Genomic DNA, 20,414 nt, shown 5'->3' on the forward strand with positions numbered 1-20,414 from the left:
CCTTTTCTTGCAGTTTAATATACATATTTGTTATAAATCTTTTGATTATCATTGTATCTGTAATCACATATTCATAGTTACTTCCCTCTGGCAAACTCAAACTGCTTCCTAATTTATCCTTCAAGTAGGATCTCAACTGGTAGTATGCCAGCGCTGTATCTTGAGTTAATATTGTATTTATCTTTCATTTGTTCAAAGGATAAGAATCTATTTCCTGAAAAACAATTTTCTATTCTTTTGATCCCTTTTTTCTCCCATTCTCTAAAGGAAAGGTTATCTATTGTAAAAGGGAGTAACTTGTTTTGCGTCAATATTAGTTTTGGCAATTGATAATTGGTTTTATTTTTTTCTACATGAATCTTCTTCCAAATATTGAGTAGATGATGTAATACTGGAGAACTTCTGTGTTGTACCAATTTTTCATCCCATTTATATAATATGTGTTCAGGTATCTTTTCCCCTATTTTATCTAATTCTAACCTAGTCCAATCTGGCTTTTCCCTTGTTTGATAAAAATCTGATAGGTATCTTAATTGTGCGGCTCTGTAATAATTTTTAAAGTTTGGCAGTTGTAAGCCTCCTTGTTTATACCATTCTGTTAATTTATCTAGTGCTATCCTCGGTTTCCCCCCTTTCCATAAAAATTTCCTTATTATTTTCTTTAACTCCTTGAAGAATTTCTCTGTCAGTTGTATTGACAATGCCTGAAATAGGTATAATATCCTTGGAAAAATGTTCATTTTAATACAGTTTATCCTTCCTATTAGTGTTAGTGGTAAATCTTTCCAATGCTCTAAATCGTCCTGTAATTTTTTGATTAGTGGATAATAATTGAGTTTATATAGTTGGCCGAGATTTTTGTTTATTTGTACACCTAGGTATCTTATTGCTTGCATTTGCCATCTTAAATGGTGATTCCTTCTTAAATTTTGAGAAATCCGCATTATTCATAGGCATTGCTTCACTTTTATTTATGTTGATCTTGTAACCCGACACTTCTCCATATTCCTTCAATTTCTTATATAATTCTTTTATTGATAGTTCTGGTTCTGTTAAGTATACTATAACATCATCCGCAAATAAACTGATTTTATATTTCTTGTCTTTTATTTTTATCCCTTTTATATTATTTTCTGTTCTTATCAATTCTGCTAGTGGTTCTATAGCTAACGCAAACAATAAAGGTGATAGTGGGCATCCCTGCCGTGTTGACCTGCTTAAGTTAAATTGCTTTGATACATGTCCATTTACTGTCACTTTCGCTAACAGTCCCTTATATAATGCTTTAATCCAATTAATATACTTCTCCGGTAAACTGAATTTTTGCAATACTTTGAACAAATAATTCCATTCTACTCTGTGTCTAAAGCAACTGCTACTGTTGGTGCTTTATTCCCTTCTACTGCATGAATTAAGTTAATAAATTTACAAATATTGTCTGTTGTGCGTCTTTTTTTGATAAATCCAGTTTGGTCTAGTTTTACTATTTTTGGTACATAGTCGGCTAATCTGTTTGCTAATAGTTTAGCTATTATCTTATAATCTGTGTTAAGTAAAGATATTGGTCTATATGACGCTGGTGTGAGTGGATCTTTCCCTTGCTTTAGTATTACTGTAATTATTGCTGTTTTACATGAATCTGGTAAGCTTTGTGTTTTATCAATCTGGTTGATTACTTCCAGGAGCGGCGGAATTAATAAGTCTTTAAATGTTTTATAAAATTCTATTGGGAATCCATCCTCTCCTGGTGTCTTATTATTTGGTAATTTTTTTATTATCTCTTGTATTTCTACTATTCCAAATGGCTCTGTTAATTTATTTTGTTCCTCTATTTGTAGTTTTGGTAGTTCAATTTTAGTTAGAAATTCATCTATTTTCCCTTCTTTCCCTTCGTTTTCAGTTCGGTATAATTGTTCATAGAATTCTCTAAAGTAACAAAAACCACTCTTGATGAAGAGTTCCAGCCCGAACCATTGACAATTCTTTATCCCCCTCTGATGCCTGACCTATTTTGTTCCTCCAGTAAAGCATTTGTTGGTCTTAAATATCTTCTCAATAGCAGTCTCGCTACCTATCTCTATGACAGCTGTAGCATAATAGATCAAAAACTGGTTTCAGCTAAATATTGATGCTTTGCTTCCACGCCAAACAATCCTATTAAATAATACCTTCCATTCCTACTATGTGTCCTGGAGTGGCTCAATGGCACAGCGAATAGAGCTGCTGTTTCACTCTCCAGTGATCCATGTTTACCCTGATCTCGGACGCTGTCTATGCAGAGTTTTCAAGTTCTCGCTGTGACCTCCATGGATTTCCTTTCACATCCCAAAATCAGGTTGGTTGGTAAATTAATGGGCCACTGAGATGACGCATGAGATTTATACGTTGATGGGAAGGTTGGGAGAATTAGTTGGGGAAAGAGACTGCCCTGTAAATCAGCATCAACTCATTGAGTTGAAATGGCCTTCTACATTGTATGGAAATATGGCAAAATGGCAACCCCTCCAGGGGAGTATCACTTCAACGATAGGGAGAGCCCGCCAAACCTAATTCAAAGAGACCTCTGGCGGCACTCCTTCATTTAACTTTGAAAGGCATGCAACACTGATAGTGACAAAGCAAGTGGGAATTAATAAGCCTCTGTTGGGGATGGGTTTAAGAGGAAGAGTAGAGGAAGCAAGAGAGAAATGAAGGCTTCATGGCTAGCCCTCTCAGCCGGAGTCAGAGAGTTCAGATTTTAAGTGCCACTCGAGATGTGAGCATCAATCCAAGTGAGCAATTGATTGCAGTACTGCGGGGATTGGTATTGTTGGAGAGCTACCATTGCGACATTAAACCAAGTGTAAGTCTGCCATTTCAGGTCATTGTAGAAAACTCCTCTTTGAACCAAGAGCAGTGAGTTTGCTCTGGCATGCTGGTCAATTATTACCCCCAAAACAAACATCACCAAAACATCTAGATCACAGAAAAAGGGCCTTCAGCTGGGGTGGAGGGGAGGTGAGGGGTTAGATTTGTAGCAACCACAAACCTTTTACATGAATCCTGCATTCACCCCAACTTTTATTCTTCTCAGTTATATTCTCCCCACATTCCCATTCAACCACACCCCCAAACAAGATTCTACCACTCACCAACAAACTTGGGGAAAGTTACAGAGGCCAGTTAACATTTCACTCACTGATTTGTTAAGTGTCCACAAATTAGCTTCTATATGTCCTACAACAGAGACAAGGGCTGCACAGTTGGCAAGGCAGTTAGCGCAACACCGTTACAGCGCCAGCGATCAGAACCAGGGTTTGAATCCCGCCCTGTCTGTAAGGTGTTAGTACGTTCTCCCCATGTTTGCGTGGGTTTTCCCTAGGGGCTCCAGTTTACTCCCATCGTTCGAAATGTACAGGGGGTTATGGGTTAATTGGGCATCAAGAGCCCGTGGGCCGAAATGCCTATTACCACGCGTATATCTAAAAAAACTTATAGACATTTTAAAATTACGATTTAGATAGAAGGTATTGGCGATGACCCGTGGTTAAACAAATGCAAGCTTTTCTATTAAGAGGTGCTAATTCCTACAAATTGCTTATGGCGAATTAGTTCAAACCGTATCTCAACCCACTAAAAACTATTCCGACGATTGGGACTTTTCCTGCTGAACTGAAGGGTGGAGCACAAATCACTCATGGAAATAAATGTGCCTAACGATGCTGGAATTCAAACACACCCATTACAGGTTCTGACAAAACACCAATGGGACATGTCACAGGCAGAATGTGTGGAGGATAGGGCAGATTCCTTTACCAGGACATCACCCAGTACTCTGCCCAACTCAGAAATGTTGCAGCATCAAGAGCTCAACACAAATCCCTACCCCTTCACGCACAAGTGACACAACAGCAGCATTCATCCACAAGACAGCTTTGGCCTCCCAGTGTCAGCCTATGCGATCATGCAACACTTCATGCTAATTTCTTGTGGGACTAAGGAGAGATCTCAACTCTGCCAGGAAGCTGTACAAGTAAGCAGAGTGTTGAGTGTTGCGCGGCTAAAATGAGATGAAGAGGATAAGCCTGGTGCCACTCCACAAATGCAGAAAGAAACTAAATTGCTTGTGGTGCAGCAAGATTCGTCAGTGGTTTCCATACTTCCACTGATTGTCAGCTCTCGCACCATTTCCATTTTCTAAAACCTCCACCCAACATTCTCTTGAACTCCCATGTCCCAGGTTTCACAATATACAGTACAAGATCACAAGATACAAGAGCAGAAGTAGGCCCATCGGTGCATCAGGTCAGCACTGTTTAACAACAGACCAGGAGCAGTTTACAGGAATCAATTAACTTACAAACCTGCAGCTCTTTGGAATATGGAGGAAATGCCAACTCCTGGAGGAAACCCACACCGTCACAGAAAGATCACGTAGAACTCCGCACAGATAGCCCCAAAGGTTAGGCTTGAATCCTGGAGTCACTGTGCCACCTTTGGTGTGCAAGGCTCTCTGCTCTTCCCCTCACCAAGCCTTTGTGCTATTCAAGCCACCTGACCCTATTATGCTTTGGGAATACCTTCCCTAAACATCTCCCTTTCCACATCATCCTTAAAATTGTTCTGAGAAACGATGCTACCACTGCAGCAGACCAGCGGAGGACTCAGCAGCTGAAAGACCCTCACAGGTTGTGTGCTGCTGGCAACTGGCAGCAGTAGTACTCAAACCTAGCTACAGGCTGCTGGAGGCAGGTTCATAATTTAAAAGGGTGCCAAAGGCAAGAAGGGTGCCCAAACAGGCCTCCAGTGCTGAAAGGTTCCTGATGGTATCTGAGATTCATATCTTGCAGCTCAGGTAGCCCAAGTTTGTCAATAGATTGAACAGGAGGCCATGCAGCTGTGAGAGTACAGGGGGTAACTCCGAAGACATTCGGCGACTCTCTTGCATGTGTTCCTTCTCTTACTGAAGGGAGCACTAGCTAGTGATCCTCTTTGTGTGTACTTTACAGCATGAAAAAGTTTATGAATTTTGTGTATTGTTTAATTTTAAGTATTATTAAATGACAATAAAGGTACCTACCCTAAGATCATTGCAAGATCACCTTTATGGATCAGCATTCTTATTATTTTCATCTACACCTCCCTAGAGACTTGAACTACATTTGTCATGTGAACCAAAGCTAAATTTTGCAACATTAAAGGTGTCTGACAGAGCACTCAACACACAGATCTTTGTGGAGAACAGGTAGAGATTGCAGGGGGCTTGATGTGTTATTCAGAGCACTGAAGGTGAGAAGAATAATGGTTGCTCCTGTGCAAAAGACTGTGATCGAATGTGCACAAAACTATCTAACAAACAAAGTTCAATCATGTGTCTCCATATATGATTCTGTCAAGAGACTCACTGATGAGATGGGTACATTCTGGTCTGCAGCTGTTGATCTTGCCCTGAACTCAGTTAGAGAACCAAAGGAGATTACAGCACACTAAACAGACACTTCAGCCTTTCATGTCTGTGTTGAATTATTATTCTGCCTAGTCCCACTAACCTGCACTCATTTCATATCCCTCCAATCCATGTACCTGTCCAATTTTTTCTTAAATGTGAAAATTGAGCATGTTTTCACCACTTCAACTGGCAGCTTGTTCCTTGTTCTCCCTAAACTTCTCCCCTTTCCCCCTCAACCCGTGTCCTCTGGTTTGTATCCCAACTAAGCTCAATAGAAAAAGTTTACTACATTTAATTTATCTATACCCATCATAATTTTGTATACCTCTATCAAATCTCTCTCCATTCTTCTACACATCTATTTAACCTTTCTCTGGCTAACAATGATCTTGTATCAATCAATTGTAAATTTTAATATTTAGACATAGAGCATAGTAACAGGCCATTTCAGCTCACGAGTCCATGCCACCCAATTAACCTACACCCCCCTGTATGTTTCAAACAGCGGGAGGAAACTGGAGTCAATGAGGAAAACCCACACAGACATGTGGAGAACATACAAACTCCTTACAGACAGCACAGGATTTGAACCCAAGTCCTGATTGCCGGTGCTATAAAGGCATTGCACTAACTGCTACACTAACTGTGCCACCCCATGACTAACACAGAAGTTGAACTGTGATGAGGAGAAGAGGGTAGAACACTACAAAAAGTTACTCATGGAGGTATAAACTGAAGCAATATAATGGCAACAGCATCAGCTTAACTTAAAGAAACACACAGCAATTGAAAGAGAACAGGAGCAGGAGTAGGCCATTCAGTTCCTTAAGCCTGTATTCTATGATCATGGTTGATCTCTGGTGCTCAAAACCTCGCAGCCCTCAATCCCTTGATCTTTCTGCCTCCACTTTAAATACTTCTAATGAACTAGCTTCCAACACCTTGCTGAGGCGGAGAATGCCAGAGATTCATCATTCTCTGTGAGAATTTTCTGGATACTTGACTTTAAAAATTGACCCTTAATCTTGTAACTATGTCTTCTTGTTCAAGTAAAAAAATTTCAACCCTCTCAAGCTCTTTCAAGATGATCTATATAGTTCAATACGATCACTCTTTATTCTTGTAAACCTCAAATAATACAGGTCTATTTTGCTTCTCTTGAGAGGACAATTCTCTCATCACAGGATTAACCTGTGAATCTCCTTTGGACTACCTCCGTTACTATCTTGAGTAAAGGAATCTGCACACATTCCAAATGTGGCCTCTCCAAACTGCCTAGACAATTGTAATAAAACTTCCCTATTTCTAAACTCCAAACCATTTGCAGTGAACACCCATATGCTATTTCCTCTCTTAATTTGCTGCAATTGCCTACTATCTTTTTGTAATTCATGTACAAGAACGCCCGAGTCCCTCTGTTCTTCACACATTTTTAATTTGGATGATAATCTGTTGTTTGATTCCTCTTCCATTAGCTTGTGTCTCGTGCAATGACAAAGTTCACAAGTGAAATCCACCATCACACTGAGAGAATTGTGTTCTTTGGTGTGCCTTGCCTCTTAATTACGCCCTGATCTCTTGTTAAGTTTGTGGGAGAATTGTGCCAATATCAGGTTCTAATTCCATCTGAATTACGCAGTTTCTTCTGGCATCCACCTCCTGACAGACATTCTTTCCAAACTTCAACTTTTCTAGAACTCAAAACAAATGAACTTATCAGCTTTTCTTTTAGTTCTGATGCAATCAGAAAAGCCAACTGCTTCTCTCTCCACAAATTCTGTCTGACCTGCTGAATTATCCAGTATTTTCTGTTTTGATTCATGATTGATCACAGAATTTTCTCTCTCTCTCTCTGGAGCAGACAACAGATTACTATGGGAAAAGTTAAAATTATCGACTTTATGTAAACCATTGCTCAGAGGGATTGCTCTCCCTGAATCAGGAAAACATCGGTGCAAGTCTTACCCCAAGACTGAAATATTCAGTGTTGTATTTGTGGAGCACTGTGCTATGTGGGTGTGGTGCACTGAGAAAAGTCATCAAATAAGGAAGATGCACAATCCCACCACACAATTTCAAAGCGTCAGTAGCAGAGTTCTTATGACTACAACAAGAAGTCAGCCAAGTAGTCTCTCAGGCCTGGCCCACCATTCCATATGATCAGAAATTATTTGACTTTGGCCATAGTTCCACTTTTTTTGACTGTTCCCTGAACTTTCACTGCTCCCTTATCCAAAGCTGGCTGTGGGCAGAGAATTCCAAAGATTCAAAACAGTGAAACAAGAAAAAATTATAATGAAGTAAACTCTATCTTAAATTAATAGCATTTGTCATAAATTCTTTACACAAATTTTGCCAATCTAAAATCCTCTAATTTATTGAAAGAATAAATGAACCAACATCATCAGCCTCTTCCAGGTCAGCATCTCTAGCACTGAGGCTTTGAACACCCGCAGTTGGCTATAGTGGACAGGTTAAATTGTTCGCGAGGTTGACATTTGATTCCCTAAAAGGCAATCTATTCAAAACTCAGTCGTGATAAGAGATTACCAGGTGGACTGAGCAAAAGATTCAAGGATGTGCTTAATGCCTCCTTGAAAATAAGCTGTATCTCCACTAATGCCTTGGAGTGTCTTGTTCATGACTATTCAAAGTGGAGAAGGAGCATTTGGGGTGGGATTGAGAACCTTGAATCCATGTGCTGGTTGAACACTGAAGCTCTATGTCTACAGCAGCAAGAGCATGCTGCCTTACTAACTACACACATGCCCATCAGTTATGACCCCCTGTTCCAACTCCAAGCCCACATCATTCCTGATTCTAAGAACCTAAGAAGAAAGTTAGCAAATTTGTCTTCACTATGCTTGGCATTCATGCAGGTAACTTACATATATCTGAGGGCCCAGCACTTAATATTGGTTTAACGGGCTGAAAATGACCTATTTATTCTGACTCTCTACTTTCTGTTAATTAGCCAATCTCTTGCCATGTCAGTACAGGTGCTTAACCTTATATTCGAGATCGTTGGGTCCAAACACCTGCCATTGTTCAGAATCATCTGGATTTCAGAATCATTTTAAAATGGCAGTCCCCTTAAGCAAATGCAATGTTTCAAAATTGCATAAAATCGCACAAAACAGGGGGCGCATGGTGTTAAATGAATTTAGATAAATAAAGATCATAAAGCATGTATTTTTTATTTTAAAGTAAAACTTCAAAATAAAACTGGCTCAGACATCTCAAACAGTGAAAATACAGTAAACGCCCATTACAGTTCAAACATCATATCAGAATGAACTCTTATTAAAGACTTCGTCCATAGGAGACTCTTCAGCTCTCTTTGCCATGAAATGTAACTGAGTTTTAAAAATGTTGTATAAATATTCTCCATTTACAGAGGAAGATCCCCCAGTCCCCTGTCTCTGCCCCAGTGGAAAGGTGACTCTTGGCCCCAAGCACCGGTGGGAGAGAAGTAGTGGTTCAATGTGGGATCAATGGCCGCCTTCCTTACCCAAAATTCCCACCACAGCTGGAACTGTTCTGCATACCCCTGGCACTGGCAGAGCAGCTCCAGCTGAGTGGGTAACGAAGAGATGGCCATTACTGCAAGCCAGTGCAAGTTTGGCTGCATTGCACCCCTGCTGCTGTAAGTTAGATGGAGGGGTGATGGACAGCGGGGGGGGGGGGGGGGGGGGTGCACGGAGGATACGGGGGAAAGCAGAGGGGGGGGTGAAATGGATAGACAGCCAGGGGCAGGGGAGACAGACCAACAGATGGCCAGAGGCAGGGGCAACGGACAGACAGTGTGGGCTAGGAGCAAGGCAATTGGGCATATTCCTTAGAATTCCGGATGGGAATTAGCTTCTAATTCCCACCTGGAATTTTTTACACAGCCAACATTGCAGGAATTTTCCGAGAAATTCCCATTATGTAGTGGCAGTGTAAAAAGCATATTTGATGAGCAGATGTCATCTACCAAAAAATGTGCTGGTTTTTGAGGTTTTCAATGTTTGGAATCATGGATTAAAGGTTAGGCACCTGTAAATTACCTTCAATGCCACAAACTCTTACCCTATGTATAGTTTATATGGCATCTGGTCAAATGCCTCTTGAAAATCCAGGAAAACTCCCTCTGGCTGTTCCCCTTTATCCACCCAATGCCTCACATTCTCAACAACTCTTACAAGCTTGCCAAACTTGATCCTCCTTTCAAAAACCATGTTGACTCATATTATTTTTGTTCTGGCTGATCTTTAACCTCAGTCCATATCACCCAATCAACTTATCTTATTACATCAATGCACCTTGTAGAAACTACACGGGCATATGGAGGAATCCCCTTGTTGCAAAACACTCTCTATACACAGTGACCACAATAAAACTGATCTGAGGTTGTCATACACACCGTCAATCCCTCCGGCAAGGTGTACTTGTTTTTGACAGAGACAGCAGGTAGCTGCTGCGTTCCTGGGGTCACGGGAAGTTCCCACTCCTGTGCTGTGTAATTGGCACTGAAGAGCTGAGGCTGGTAGAGTGCCATCTTTTGCAACTTCTCAGAATCCTTGGTGAGGGTGGCGGAAAACAGCAGCTTCTGCAGGGGCATCTGCAAGCGGGAATGGCTGTGGAATGAACCTTGGGTTATCAAACTTGAACACGAATAAGACACCATAAAAATAGAGAAGGTAGCATTGCAGAGCAGTGACTATTTGCTGCTCTGCAACACTGAGTAATTCTTTCCATTCACAAACAGAAGCACAACACTGAAATAAAAGGAGAATCTTAAAAGTAATCCTTTTTCACAAGTCACAGTAACTCATTGAGAATTAAAAAAACACAAGTAACTTGTTTGCGTAAGTCCCCTGAATAATCTGCTTAAATTTACATTTTTAAATTTAAATTTAGACATACAGTATGTCAACATGCCCTTCTGGCCCAGGAGCCCTTACCACCCAAATATCCCAATTAACCTACAACCCCTGGATATTTTGAAAGGTGGGAGGAAACTGGAGTGCCTGGAGGAAACCCACGTAGACACAGTGAGAACGTACAAACTCCTTACAGAGCCTGGTCCGCTGGCAATGTAATAGCGTTAGCTCATTGCTACACTAACTGTGCTGCCCCCAAGAAATTATATTGAAAGGCCTTCCCAATTCGGAAATGGCCTTCAAAATATTAGAATTATTATTCTATAATCTGTTTCCAAAGCAAGATGTTCCTAAATAATAACAGCTCATCCAAAGAGCTGAAATCTTTAAATGTCAGCTGTAAGTCCAATGACAATTTAATGGCTTCCGATTTATCCCAGAATCAAGTACAAAACGGAGCTGATGTTCTCAGATAAAAAGTAAATCATCTTCTCCAGAGAAGAGCAAGGTTATCATCTTTGGTCAATTGCTAATATTTACTCTCTCACCATCCTCTCTAAAATAGTTTTCATGGTCAGCTTCCATTTCTGCTTGCTGGAGTTTTGTGGATCAAAAGGAGTTGCTGCATTTCCTGCATTACAACAATGACTGCTGTAAAATACTTTAGTGCATCATGAAGGCGCAACAGAAATGCAAGCACTTTCTTATTTGTATATTCTCAATAATGGGGAATGCCAAACAGCAAGAATTGCAATGTGTGCATTATAAATAGCAGGCCTAAAGACACAAGCAAATTTAATGAAAAACACAGATTAAATCTCCAGAGAGTTTAATTACCTCGTTTAAAGACCTTCCGAGTCCACAAATGTTTAGACTGAATGATTATGCAATCAGTTTCAGGAAATTTGATACATCATAGAACAATTCATCACTGCCACAGGCTACATAAGATGTGTCATTATTTGTATGCTTTATTTCCATAGATACAATATTGCAGAAATGTGCCTTAAAGAGTGGATAGCTGAGTTGAATAGCAAGATTTCAGAATGACAGATAATTTTGTAGATTAAAGCCATTTGGATAAAAAGGAAACTATCAGCTTCTGAGTACCAGTCTTGGTCATGTAATGAACCCAGCCAAATCTACTTGAGATCAAATACCCATCCAGTTTGTACTATGTGATTGCTCACAATTGATTAACAGAACAGAAATAAAACCGTGGCTACATATTTTGCATCTTGAGACTAATTTAAATTTTGTACTGATTACTGAAGGCCAATTTGGGCACTGGTGCCTTAAAAGATTATTTATGCACGAGTAAACATCAAGGAAGCAACACGAAGTTTGGTTCTAAAAATCAAAAATTCAAGTTATAACAGAAAATGGAACTGAATTTCACCAAGAGGTTTGAGTGTGACCATGATTCAAGTCTTTAACACAGAGTTCAGGAGAACTTAAGAGTTCAGGATACTTTATATGTAAGGGAGAACGATAGGAATTCAGAATTTCCTAACTAAGCAAATGAGCTCTAAACCTCTCCCTTGCCTGTATGTAGGCTGTTGACGAAAGAAAGCCACTCAGCAATTGCATTATATCATTGCAACTAAGTCTCCACCTCACCTCCGAGAGAACATGGTGTCTCTTGTAAAGTCACCATCCCAATTCCTCAGCCTCCATTGCATTTGTTCCCAAGATGAGCCCTTCCACTGCAGAAATCCAAAATGTCCTCTTTCAGTAATAACTGTGGATTCCCCCTTCTGTTGTTGATAAAGCCCATGCCCATACCTCCTCCATTTCTTGTGCTTCTGACCTCACCACTCCACAATTTTCCAGGCACAAGAATAAAGTCCTTTTGTTCCTCACTTTCTACCTCACCAACCTCCACATCCAACACGTTACTCTCTGACACTTCTGCCAACTTGACAATCCCAACATCAGTCACATCTTCTCCTCCCCACCCTATCCACTTTTCGCAAAGATTATTTTTCAGACCCCCTAATCTGCTCTTCCTGCCTCACCCACCCTTCCGCCCCCTTAGGCATTTCCGACCGTAAACGTAGCAAGGGCAAAACCTGTCCCTAAATATCCTCCCCTAACTTCCCTCCAAGGTCACAAACAGACTTTCCAGGTGAGGCAGAGTTTTACCTGCACATCGTTCAACCTAACCTTCTACATTTAAAGTTAAACAACAAAATTTGTAGATATTGGGATCGAGTGCAGTACACAAAAATGCTGGAGAAACTCAGCAGGTCATGCAGCAACCATAGGAAGTAAAAGACAATTAATGTTTCAGGCCTGAGCTCATCCGGTGAACCCACAGTCGCCTTTTCTAAATCTGTGAGTCACAATGCAGATTGGGCAACCACTTTGTTAAACATCTGCAGGTCTAGGCTTGAGCTTCCTGTATTTTTTTTCTAATTTTAGGTAACCCCCCAATCTCATATAATTCTATTGTTTCCATCCAGGAAGTAATTTTGCAGTTTGATAAAACTCTGGTTAGACCACACTTGAAGTATTGCATTCAGTTCTCATCATAGAAGGATATAGATGCTTTGGAAAGAGTGCAGAGAAGATTTGTCAGAATATTGCTTGAACTGGAGAACGTCTGATGAAGCAAGAATGACAGAACAGGTCTTTTCTTTTTGAAGTGATGAAGGACGATAGGTGACTTAATAGAAGTATATAAGATTATGAGGGGCTTATACAGGGTGGAAAGCCAGCACTTTTTTCCTGTGGCAACAATAGCAAATACCAGAGAACATTGTTTAAATTGAGTGGAGGACAGTTCAAAGGATATGTTAGAGGTAGCTTTTTTACTGAGAGTGGTGGGATGCATTGCTGAGGGTGGCAATGGAGGCTGGTACAGTAGTGACATTCAAAATACCCTTAGATGCCCTCATGGATGTGAAGAAATAGAGGGTTATGGGTGAGGGAGGGAAAAATTAGATTGTTGTGGAGTTGTTTGCTTACGTCAGCACAACATTGTGGGCTGAAGGGCCTGTATTGTGCTACAATGTACCATCTCTTTACCTCTTGAAGTTCTTAGTTTTCTAATTAGCTGCCCCCCCCACCCACTCGATATACTACTTTAGTCTTGATAAAGGGTCTAATTCTCTGCCCCCCCCCACCCACTCGATATACTACTTTAGTCATGATAAAGGGACCTGGCCTTGACTTACTCAAGATTCGAGCATCTGCAGATATTGGATTTCTTTATTGGTAATAAACTTGGTTATGTTTTAAGTGCAAACCTGACTAAACAATCAAAAGACTAAAAGGCAAAGGAAAACAATAAATCACAAATGGTGGGAAGCTAATAAGATACTTTCTGGTTGCAGGCAAGAAACTCAACTTGCCTCAACACAACTCCTGGTGTGCTAGGTTAGACCAGGTCTGTGGGAGGAAGAACTCTTAATGGGCTAATTGGCCTTTAATCTTCATATTTTTATTACATTTTGGCTGCATCAGTCCAGTGGGAGAGGATGATTTATTGCCAGCCACTTGAAATATTTCTAAAAACATAATATATTTTCAAAATAAAAACTAATTTCCTTTCAAAGCCATTTACTATATGCATCCCAATCCTTCTACCTGCCGGGTGAGAAAGGTGAGGATAAGTCCATAATTGGTTTCTTTGGTGTTGTAACTGTTCAAACATACAGTTTGAATTGACCCAGCCTCATTCACTGCACTAACCTCTGTACCATGACCAGCCTCTGCTTTCACAGGGGCACCATGCTGGATACAGGACAATTATTCATTCGTAAAATTCCTGACCCAGCCCCAGCAATGAGTCTTTTTGTCACAGTTACCTCTGTCACAATGACACACTGCGTTATGCCAATTCCACTGCCCAAGGAACAATCTACCTTCTGCTTCTGCCTCAGGTCTATAACCTGCCAGTAAGGCAGCCTGCCCCAGCAACACTGTATATCTTCTCCCATTCAAGAGGAGTCCTGCCCTAACTGAGGCATAAACTGGAAATCCAACTCCCTCAACAAGGCCAGATGACACACAAAACTCTGACCTATTTTGCTCCATCCTTTGTCCATATGTTATATTAACTGCCCACTCAGCCCCAGAACCTTACCTTGCAGCTGTGCAGACTCTGGGTTCCACCCTCTGGAACACGGGATCTGAATGTTCATCCACTTTGTATACGGCCTTCACCACCTGGTTCAGCCAACTGTGGTGCATACTGTCAATCATTCGATCTGCTTCATCAATGATCTGCAAAGCAGCCACACAAAGGGTAACTCACCATTTTCCTTGCATCTCATCTTGGCTGTGATCTTTGATAGATTCTTGCAAGAGACGGGAATATTTTTACATCATTCCTCAGGGTGAGTTCAAATTTATTGTAACATGTACCAAGATGCAGTGATAGATGCTGTTTTGCAAGCAGACCAGTTAGACATCTCATGCACAGTACAAGTAGCATTCGTTGGTACAAAGGAAAAGCAGCATAATTTTACTGTTTTGTGGTTCATTTATGAGTATGATACAGCAGGAAATAAACTGTCTTTGAATGTGGTTGTGCATGATCTTGCACTCGTGAATCGTCTTCTTGACAAGAGGGGATTAAAGAGCTAGTCTTCATTGCTAGTCATGGAAAATGTCACAGCAGTGCTCAGACAAGACAGACAAGAAAGTTCTTCTCCTGAGGATACATGAGTAGAACAGGTAATGGGAAAGGTATGACCACATTAATGGGATTGCATTATAAACCACCCAATAGTCAGCAAGAATTGGAGGAGCAAATCCGCAGAGATATTGTAGACAACTGCAGGAAACAAAGTTTCCACATATTGACTGGGACTCCCATACTGTAAAATGGCTGGATGGGTTAGAGTTTGTCAAATGTGTTCAGGAACGAGACAGGAATGTCCAGAGGAGAATATTTTGGGTCCAGTGATCATAATGTTATAGTTTCAAGATAAGTATAGATAAGGATAGGTTTGGACCTTAGTTGGGATTCTAAATTGGAGGAAGGCCAATTTTGAGGAAATGAGAAAGGATCTAGTAAGCATGGATTGGGACAGGTTGTTTTCTGGCAAGGGTGTGCTTGGTAAATGCAGGGTCTTCAAATGTGAAATTTTGAGAATAGAGTTTGTTTTCTCATGTCAGAATTAAAAGCAAAGTTAACAGGCAATGGGGAACCTGGTTTTCGATGGATATTGAGGATCTAGTTACGAAGAAGAAAGAGGTGTATCAGAAGAACAGGCAGCAAGGAGAAAATGAGGTACTCGAATATAAAAATACAAGAAAAAACTTAAAGAGAGCTAAAAGAAGACGTGAGGTAGCTTTGGCAGACATGGTGAAGGAAAATCCTAAGGGCTTCTATGAAGAGGCCATGATCAGCCATGATCGTATTGAATGGCGGAGCAGGCTCGATGGGCCATTTTTGGCCTACTCCTGTTCCTACTTCCTATGTTCCGATGTAAGAGCAAAAGAATAGCAAAGGACAAAATTGATCCTCCTGAAGATCAGAGTGGCCAACTATGTATGGAGCCAAAAGAAATCAGGGGAGATCTTAAATGGCCTTTTTTACATTTGTATTCACTCATGAGATTGAAACAATTTCTACAGAAGTAAGACATACAAATAGTGAAGTCAAGGAACCTATGCAGATTAAAGAGGTGCTATAAGGTTGGATAAATTCCCAGGGCCTGACAAGGTACTCCCTCAGACCTTGAGCAAGTCCTGTGTAGAAATTGCAGGAGCTCTGGCACATAAATTTAAACCAGCCAGAGGGTTAGAGGACAACTAATGTTGTTTTGTTGATTAAAAAAGGCCCCAAGACTAATCTGGGAAATTACGATATTCTAATAGATTGGATATACTATGTACTTGGATAGACAAGGACTGATCAGGGATAGTCAACATGGCTTTAAGTGTGATAGGTGATCTTTAATCAATCTTTTTTTTTGAGGTTACCTGGAAAGTTGATGAAGGAAAGACCATGGATATTGTCTGCATTAACTTTAGTAAGGCCTTTGACAAGGCACTGTATGGGAGATTGGTCAAGAAGGTTCAGTTGTTCAGCATTCAGGATGAGGTCGTAAAGTGAATTCAACATTAGTTTTGTGGAGTAAGAACCAAAGCAGCAAAAGCAACTTTGGCTTTAATGTGAGATTTGAATTTGATAGATGCTTGGAAAAGAGTTCATCATAGAGAAAGAGACTTCTCTTTTGATTCGAAAAGACATAACTCTTATTTGAGAATTGACCTATTTTTAATATCTGCACAAATACAAGGGAGGATACTGGATGCTAAATATAAAAGGATATTATCGGACCATGCGCCTTTGTTAATGACTATTATAAAGCCAGATAAGGAAAAAAGAATCAGTACATGGATGGAGATTGAACTCAACATTATTAAAAAGGAAAGATTTTTGTGATTTTATTAGAAGGCAAGTTCAGTTATTTTGTGATACAAATCTGTATTCGGTGAATGTTAAATTTGTAATATGGGATGCCTTGAAAGCTTACCTGAGAGGTCTAATCATGTTTCACTACTAAAATTAAGAAAGACTATATGAAAGTAGATCAGTTGCAGCAAGAAATAAAATTAATGGAAAAAAAAATCTTCAGAAGCAAAACTCAGAAGTGTTTGCAATTGATTAATAAAAAATCTTCAATAATACATTACAAACTTACAGAACTGAAAAAAATGCTTACAAGAACTAAACAGAGATATTATGAATTAGTTGAACGAGCCCACAAAGTACTTGCATGGCAATTGAAATTTGAACAGACCTCAAAAACAATTTGTGCAGTTAAAAAACTCAAATGTGATTAGTTATTAACCTTGTCATAAATGAAACTTTCAAAAACTTTTATTCTAAACTATATAGCTCAGAGTCTTTAAAACATGATAAGAAGATAGAAACTTATCAAGGATAAATTTACTCACACTAAACTTGGAAGAACAAATAGAAATAAGTGCACAATTTACTCATTTATAGGTAAAGGAAGCAATAAGTTCATTACAAAGTAATAAATCTCTGGGGGAAATATGGTTTTCCAGGTGAATTTTATAAAAAATTTAAAGATAAATTGATTCTTATTTTCATGGAAATGTTGGATCAAGCATCGAGAAAGCACACTCATCCAGATTCTTTTCCAACAGCAATAATTATTGTGACACCAAAAAAAGATAAAAAAGCATAAAAGTGGTTAAAAATATTTACAGTTGTTTAAATAACAGTGATTTATTATGGCAACTAATGTGAAAAAATTTAAACCTCAACTTCAGAAAAAATTACCATACAAAAGTGTGGAAGAATTGAGGCCTACCTGCACAGCTGAATCCACGGAATCATCGTTGGGAGTCTCCAAATCTCAGAGAACTCCAGCCTGTTCGAGTTTGACCTCGGTGCCAATCCTGCCTCCGCAAGATGGCACCAACACTTTGGTGAGTTCGGCCGTTGCCAAACCGTGTTCACATGAAACCGTGTGTGTGGGAGGCACAGCCGACAAGGGGACCCGCGAACCCATGACATCGCTGGGCGGCCCGGGGGCGCGCAGTGAGGCGTCGGAGGACGCTCCTTCGCATCTGGCGGCTTTGCCTGGCTTGCGTGGAACATCCTGGGTCCAAGAATTTCTGGACAAAGTATGGGCTGTGGGTGAGCCCGAATGCCGACGTCCCGAAGAAGTAGGGGTGCCAGCGTCGGGTGTCCAGACCCGCAGCCGCTCAGTTAAAGGATCTACGATGACTGAGGAAGAAGAGGAACTTACCTTATTGGAATTTGTCCAGGAGGAGGAGCCTGTAGTTAAAGTAGGCAGACCTCAAAAAGTGGAGGTGGAATTTAGAATGGATTCAGTGTTCACTGTTTTGGAAGGGATTACTTGTCAAATGCACAATATGTCAAAACAAGTATCAACTCAAGTGAATCAAGGATTTATGGAGATGAATTTAAAAATGAAAACCCTGTGTGATGAAATGTCAACCATGAAACAGGAAATGACTGTAGTTAAGAGTGATATTAATAGATGTATTAAATCAGTTGATCTGTGCAAGATCATTTTAAGAAAATTGAAACAGCCTTTTCTGAGTGTCAAAATCAGGTGGATCGTAATAGAGAAAAAATTGAAAAAGTGGAAGGTTCTTTTGTAGATTGGGGGATTCAAAAAAGAGATTTATTGAAGAAGATTGATTTGTTGGAAAATCAAAGACGAAGGAATAATGTGAAAATAGTTGGTCTTCCAGAGGACATTGAAGGTTCCGATCCTATAAAAAATTTTAAGCATTGGATCCCAGAGAGGAGCTGGGTAAAGAGCTTTATCCTGAAGGCTTGGAATTGGATAGGGCTCATAGAGCTCTGAGAAGAAAACCACTTCCAGGACAAACACCGAGAACAGTCTTGGTTCGTTGTTTAAAATACCAAGCCAGAGAAATGATTCTATGTATGGCGGTACAGAAAGCACAGCAGAGTCAGTCTCCATTAATGGTTCAAAATAACATGGTTTTTTTTATGCCGATTTGAGCCAAGAGGTTATTAGAAGACGACGAGAATTTAATACAGCCAAAGATGTTTTGTGACGAAAAGGCTACAAGCTTGCTTTTTGTTATCCTGCAATTTTGAAGGTTTTTTATGGAAATTTTCGATCTCAATTCTTTGAGAATGCGAAGAGATGGATGTTCTCCTCCGTTGTCTCCTAAGAGGAGGGTAAATGGACATGGGTATGGAAAGAATGAAGAGTTGACACAAAGTCTTCTTGATGTTGAAGATCTGGAGCAGTTGTTGGGCTTGGAATTATTGGGCTGAATATATGGACTATATTTAATTGTGCTTAATTAAATTATTAATATATATCTGGCTGGGGGCATCTGCCGCTAGTGGGTTTACCACACCCAGATTTTTAGGGTATTACTACTTTTGGGTGTTTTTTTTGTGTTATTTAAAAAAAAATTTTTTTGAGAGTTTTTTTTTAAATTGTAGAGGGGAGCATTATTTTATAGTGTGTAAAAATATTAGTAGTTAAAAAGATGTCTAAACTGAATTTTGTAACTTTTAATATTCAGGGATTAAGTAATCCAATTAAGAGAAAGAGAATATTAGCTTATATTAAGAAATGAAAATTGATATTGCTTTTTTACAAGAAACACATTTGACTGAAAAAGGACATTTGAAATTGAAAAGAAAATGGGCTGGTCATGTTTTTTTTTCTTCTTTTAATTCTAAGACAAGAGGAGTAGTGATTTTGATTCATAAAAATTTACCATTTGAATTGGAATCTTCAGAGGGGTATGCTGGCAGAGTATTAAGAGTGAACTGGGGGGACGTGGCAAGATGGCGTAGGGAGCAGACGTGCATTCCCGGTCTCCCCCAGGCAGTTTTAAGAATATTTATTTTCTGTTAAAAGTTTTTGTTTTGTTTATCAATTGTTTTTAGTTTAAAATGGCAACAAAGATTAAGGAAAATAGAGTTCAAATACAGAACAAAACTACACTCTCCGACTTTGGAAGAAACTCAGGCTACTTGCCGAGATAGAACCACGGAGTCAAGGCTGGAATTTTCTTAAGAACGGAGCTCATTAATTGGACTGTCGGATAAGCTGGCCTTGGACACCCCTCTGAAAGATGTTTAAAATGGCAACAAAGATTAAGGAAAATAGAGTTCAAATACAGAACAAAACTACACTCTCCGACTTTGGAAGAAACTCGGCCTACTTGTCCAGACAGAACTACGGAGTCAAGGCTGGAATTTTCTTAAGAACGGAGCTCATTAATTGGACTGTCGGATAAGCTGGTCTTGGACACCCCTCTGAAAGATGGTGATGAATATTGATTTGAAATGTTTTATGAAGATAAATTGCAGTAATTGGCATTGGTTGCCCGTGAGTTTTAAAAATCCAGATAACATTAAAGTTTATTAGTGATTTTTTTTGGATGGAATATCGGAAGGATGAATTTATTATCTATAAATACAGAACAAAATTACATTCTTTGACTTTGGAAGAAATTTGACCTATTTGCCCAGACAGAGCCGGAGTTGGTGCTGGAATTTTCTCAAGAACAGAACCTGACTGAACACATTTGACTGATTTCGGACTCCTTTTTGAAAGATGGCGACGAATGTTGATTTGAAATATTTGAAATATTTTCTGAAGATA

At 39.7% G+C, this 20,414-nt stretch overlaps 1 protein-coding gene across 3 annotated transcripts in view; it reads right to left on the reverse strand.

The window, feature by feature from the left end:
* Positions 1-20,414, reverse strand: part of ddx51 (DEAD (Asp-Glu-Ala-Asp) box polypeptide 51) — an 80,826-nt gene that overhangs the window by 12,419 nt on the left and 47,993 nt on the right. For all 3 annotated transcript variants that reach the window (XM_069933041.1, XM_069933039.1, XM_069933040.1), the window contains exons 9-10: positions 14,384-14,523; positions 9,834-10,047 (exon numbers count right to left, since the gene is read on the reverse strand). In XM_069933041.1, the coding sequence (XP_069789142.1) occupies positions 9,834-10,047; positions 14,384-14,523 (354 nt within the window). The remainder of the gene's footprint in view (positions 1-9,833; positions 10,048-14,383; positions 14,524-20,414) is intronic.

The sequence above is a fragment of the Narcine bancroftii genome, chromosome 4 (genome assembly GCF_036971445.1).
Source record: "Narcine bancroftii isolate sNarBan1 chromosome 4, sNarBan1.hap1, whole genome shotgun sequence".
Classification (NCBI taxonomy): Eukaryota; Metazoa; Chordata; class Chondrichthyes; order Torpediniformes; family Narcinidae; genus Narcine; species Narcine bancroftii.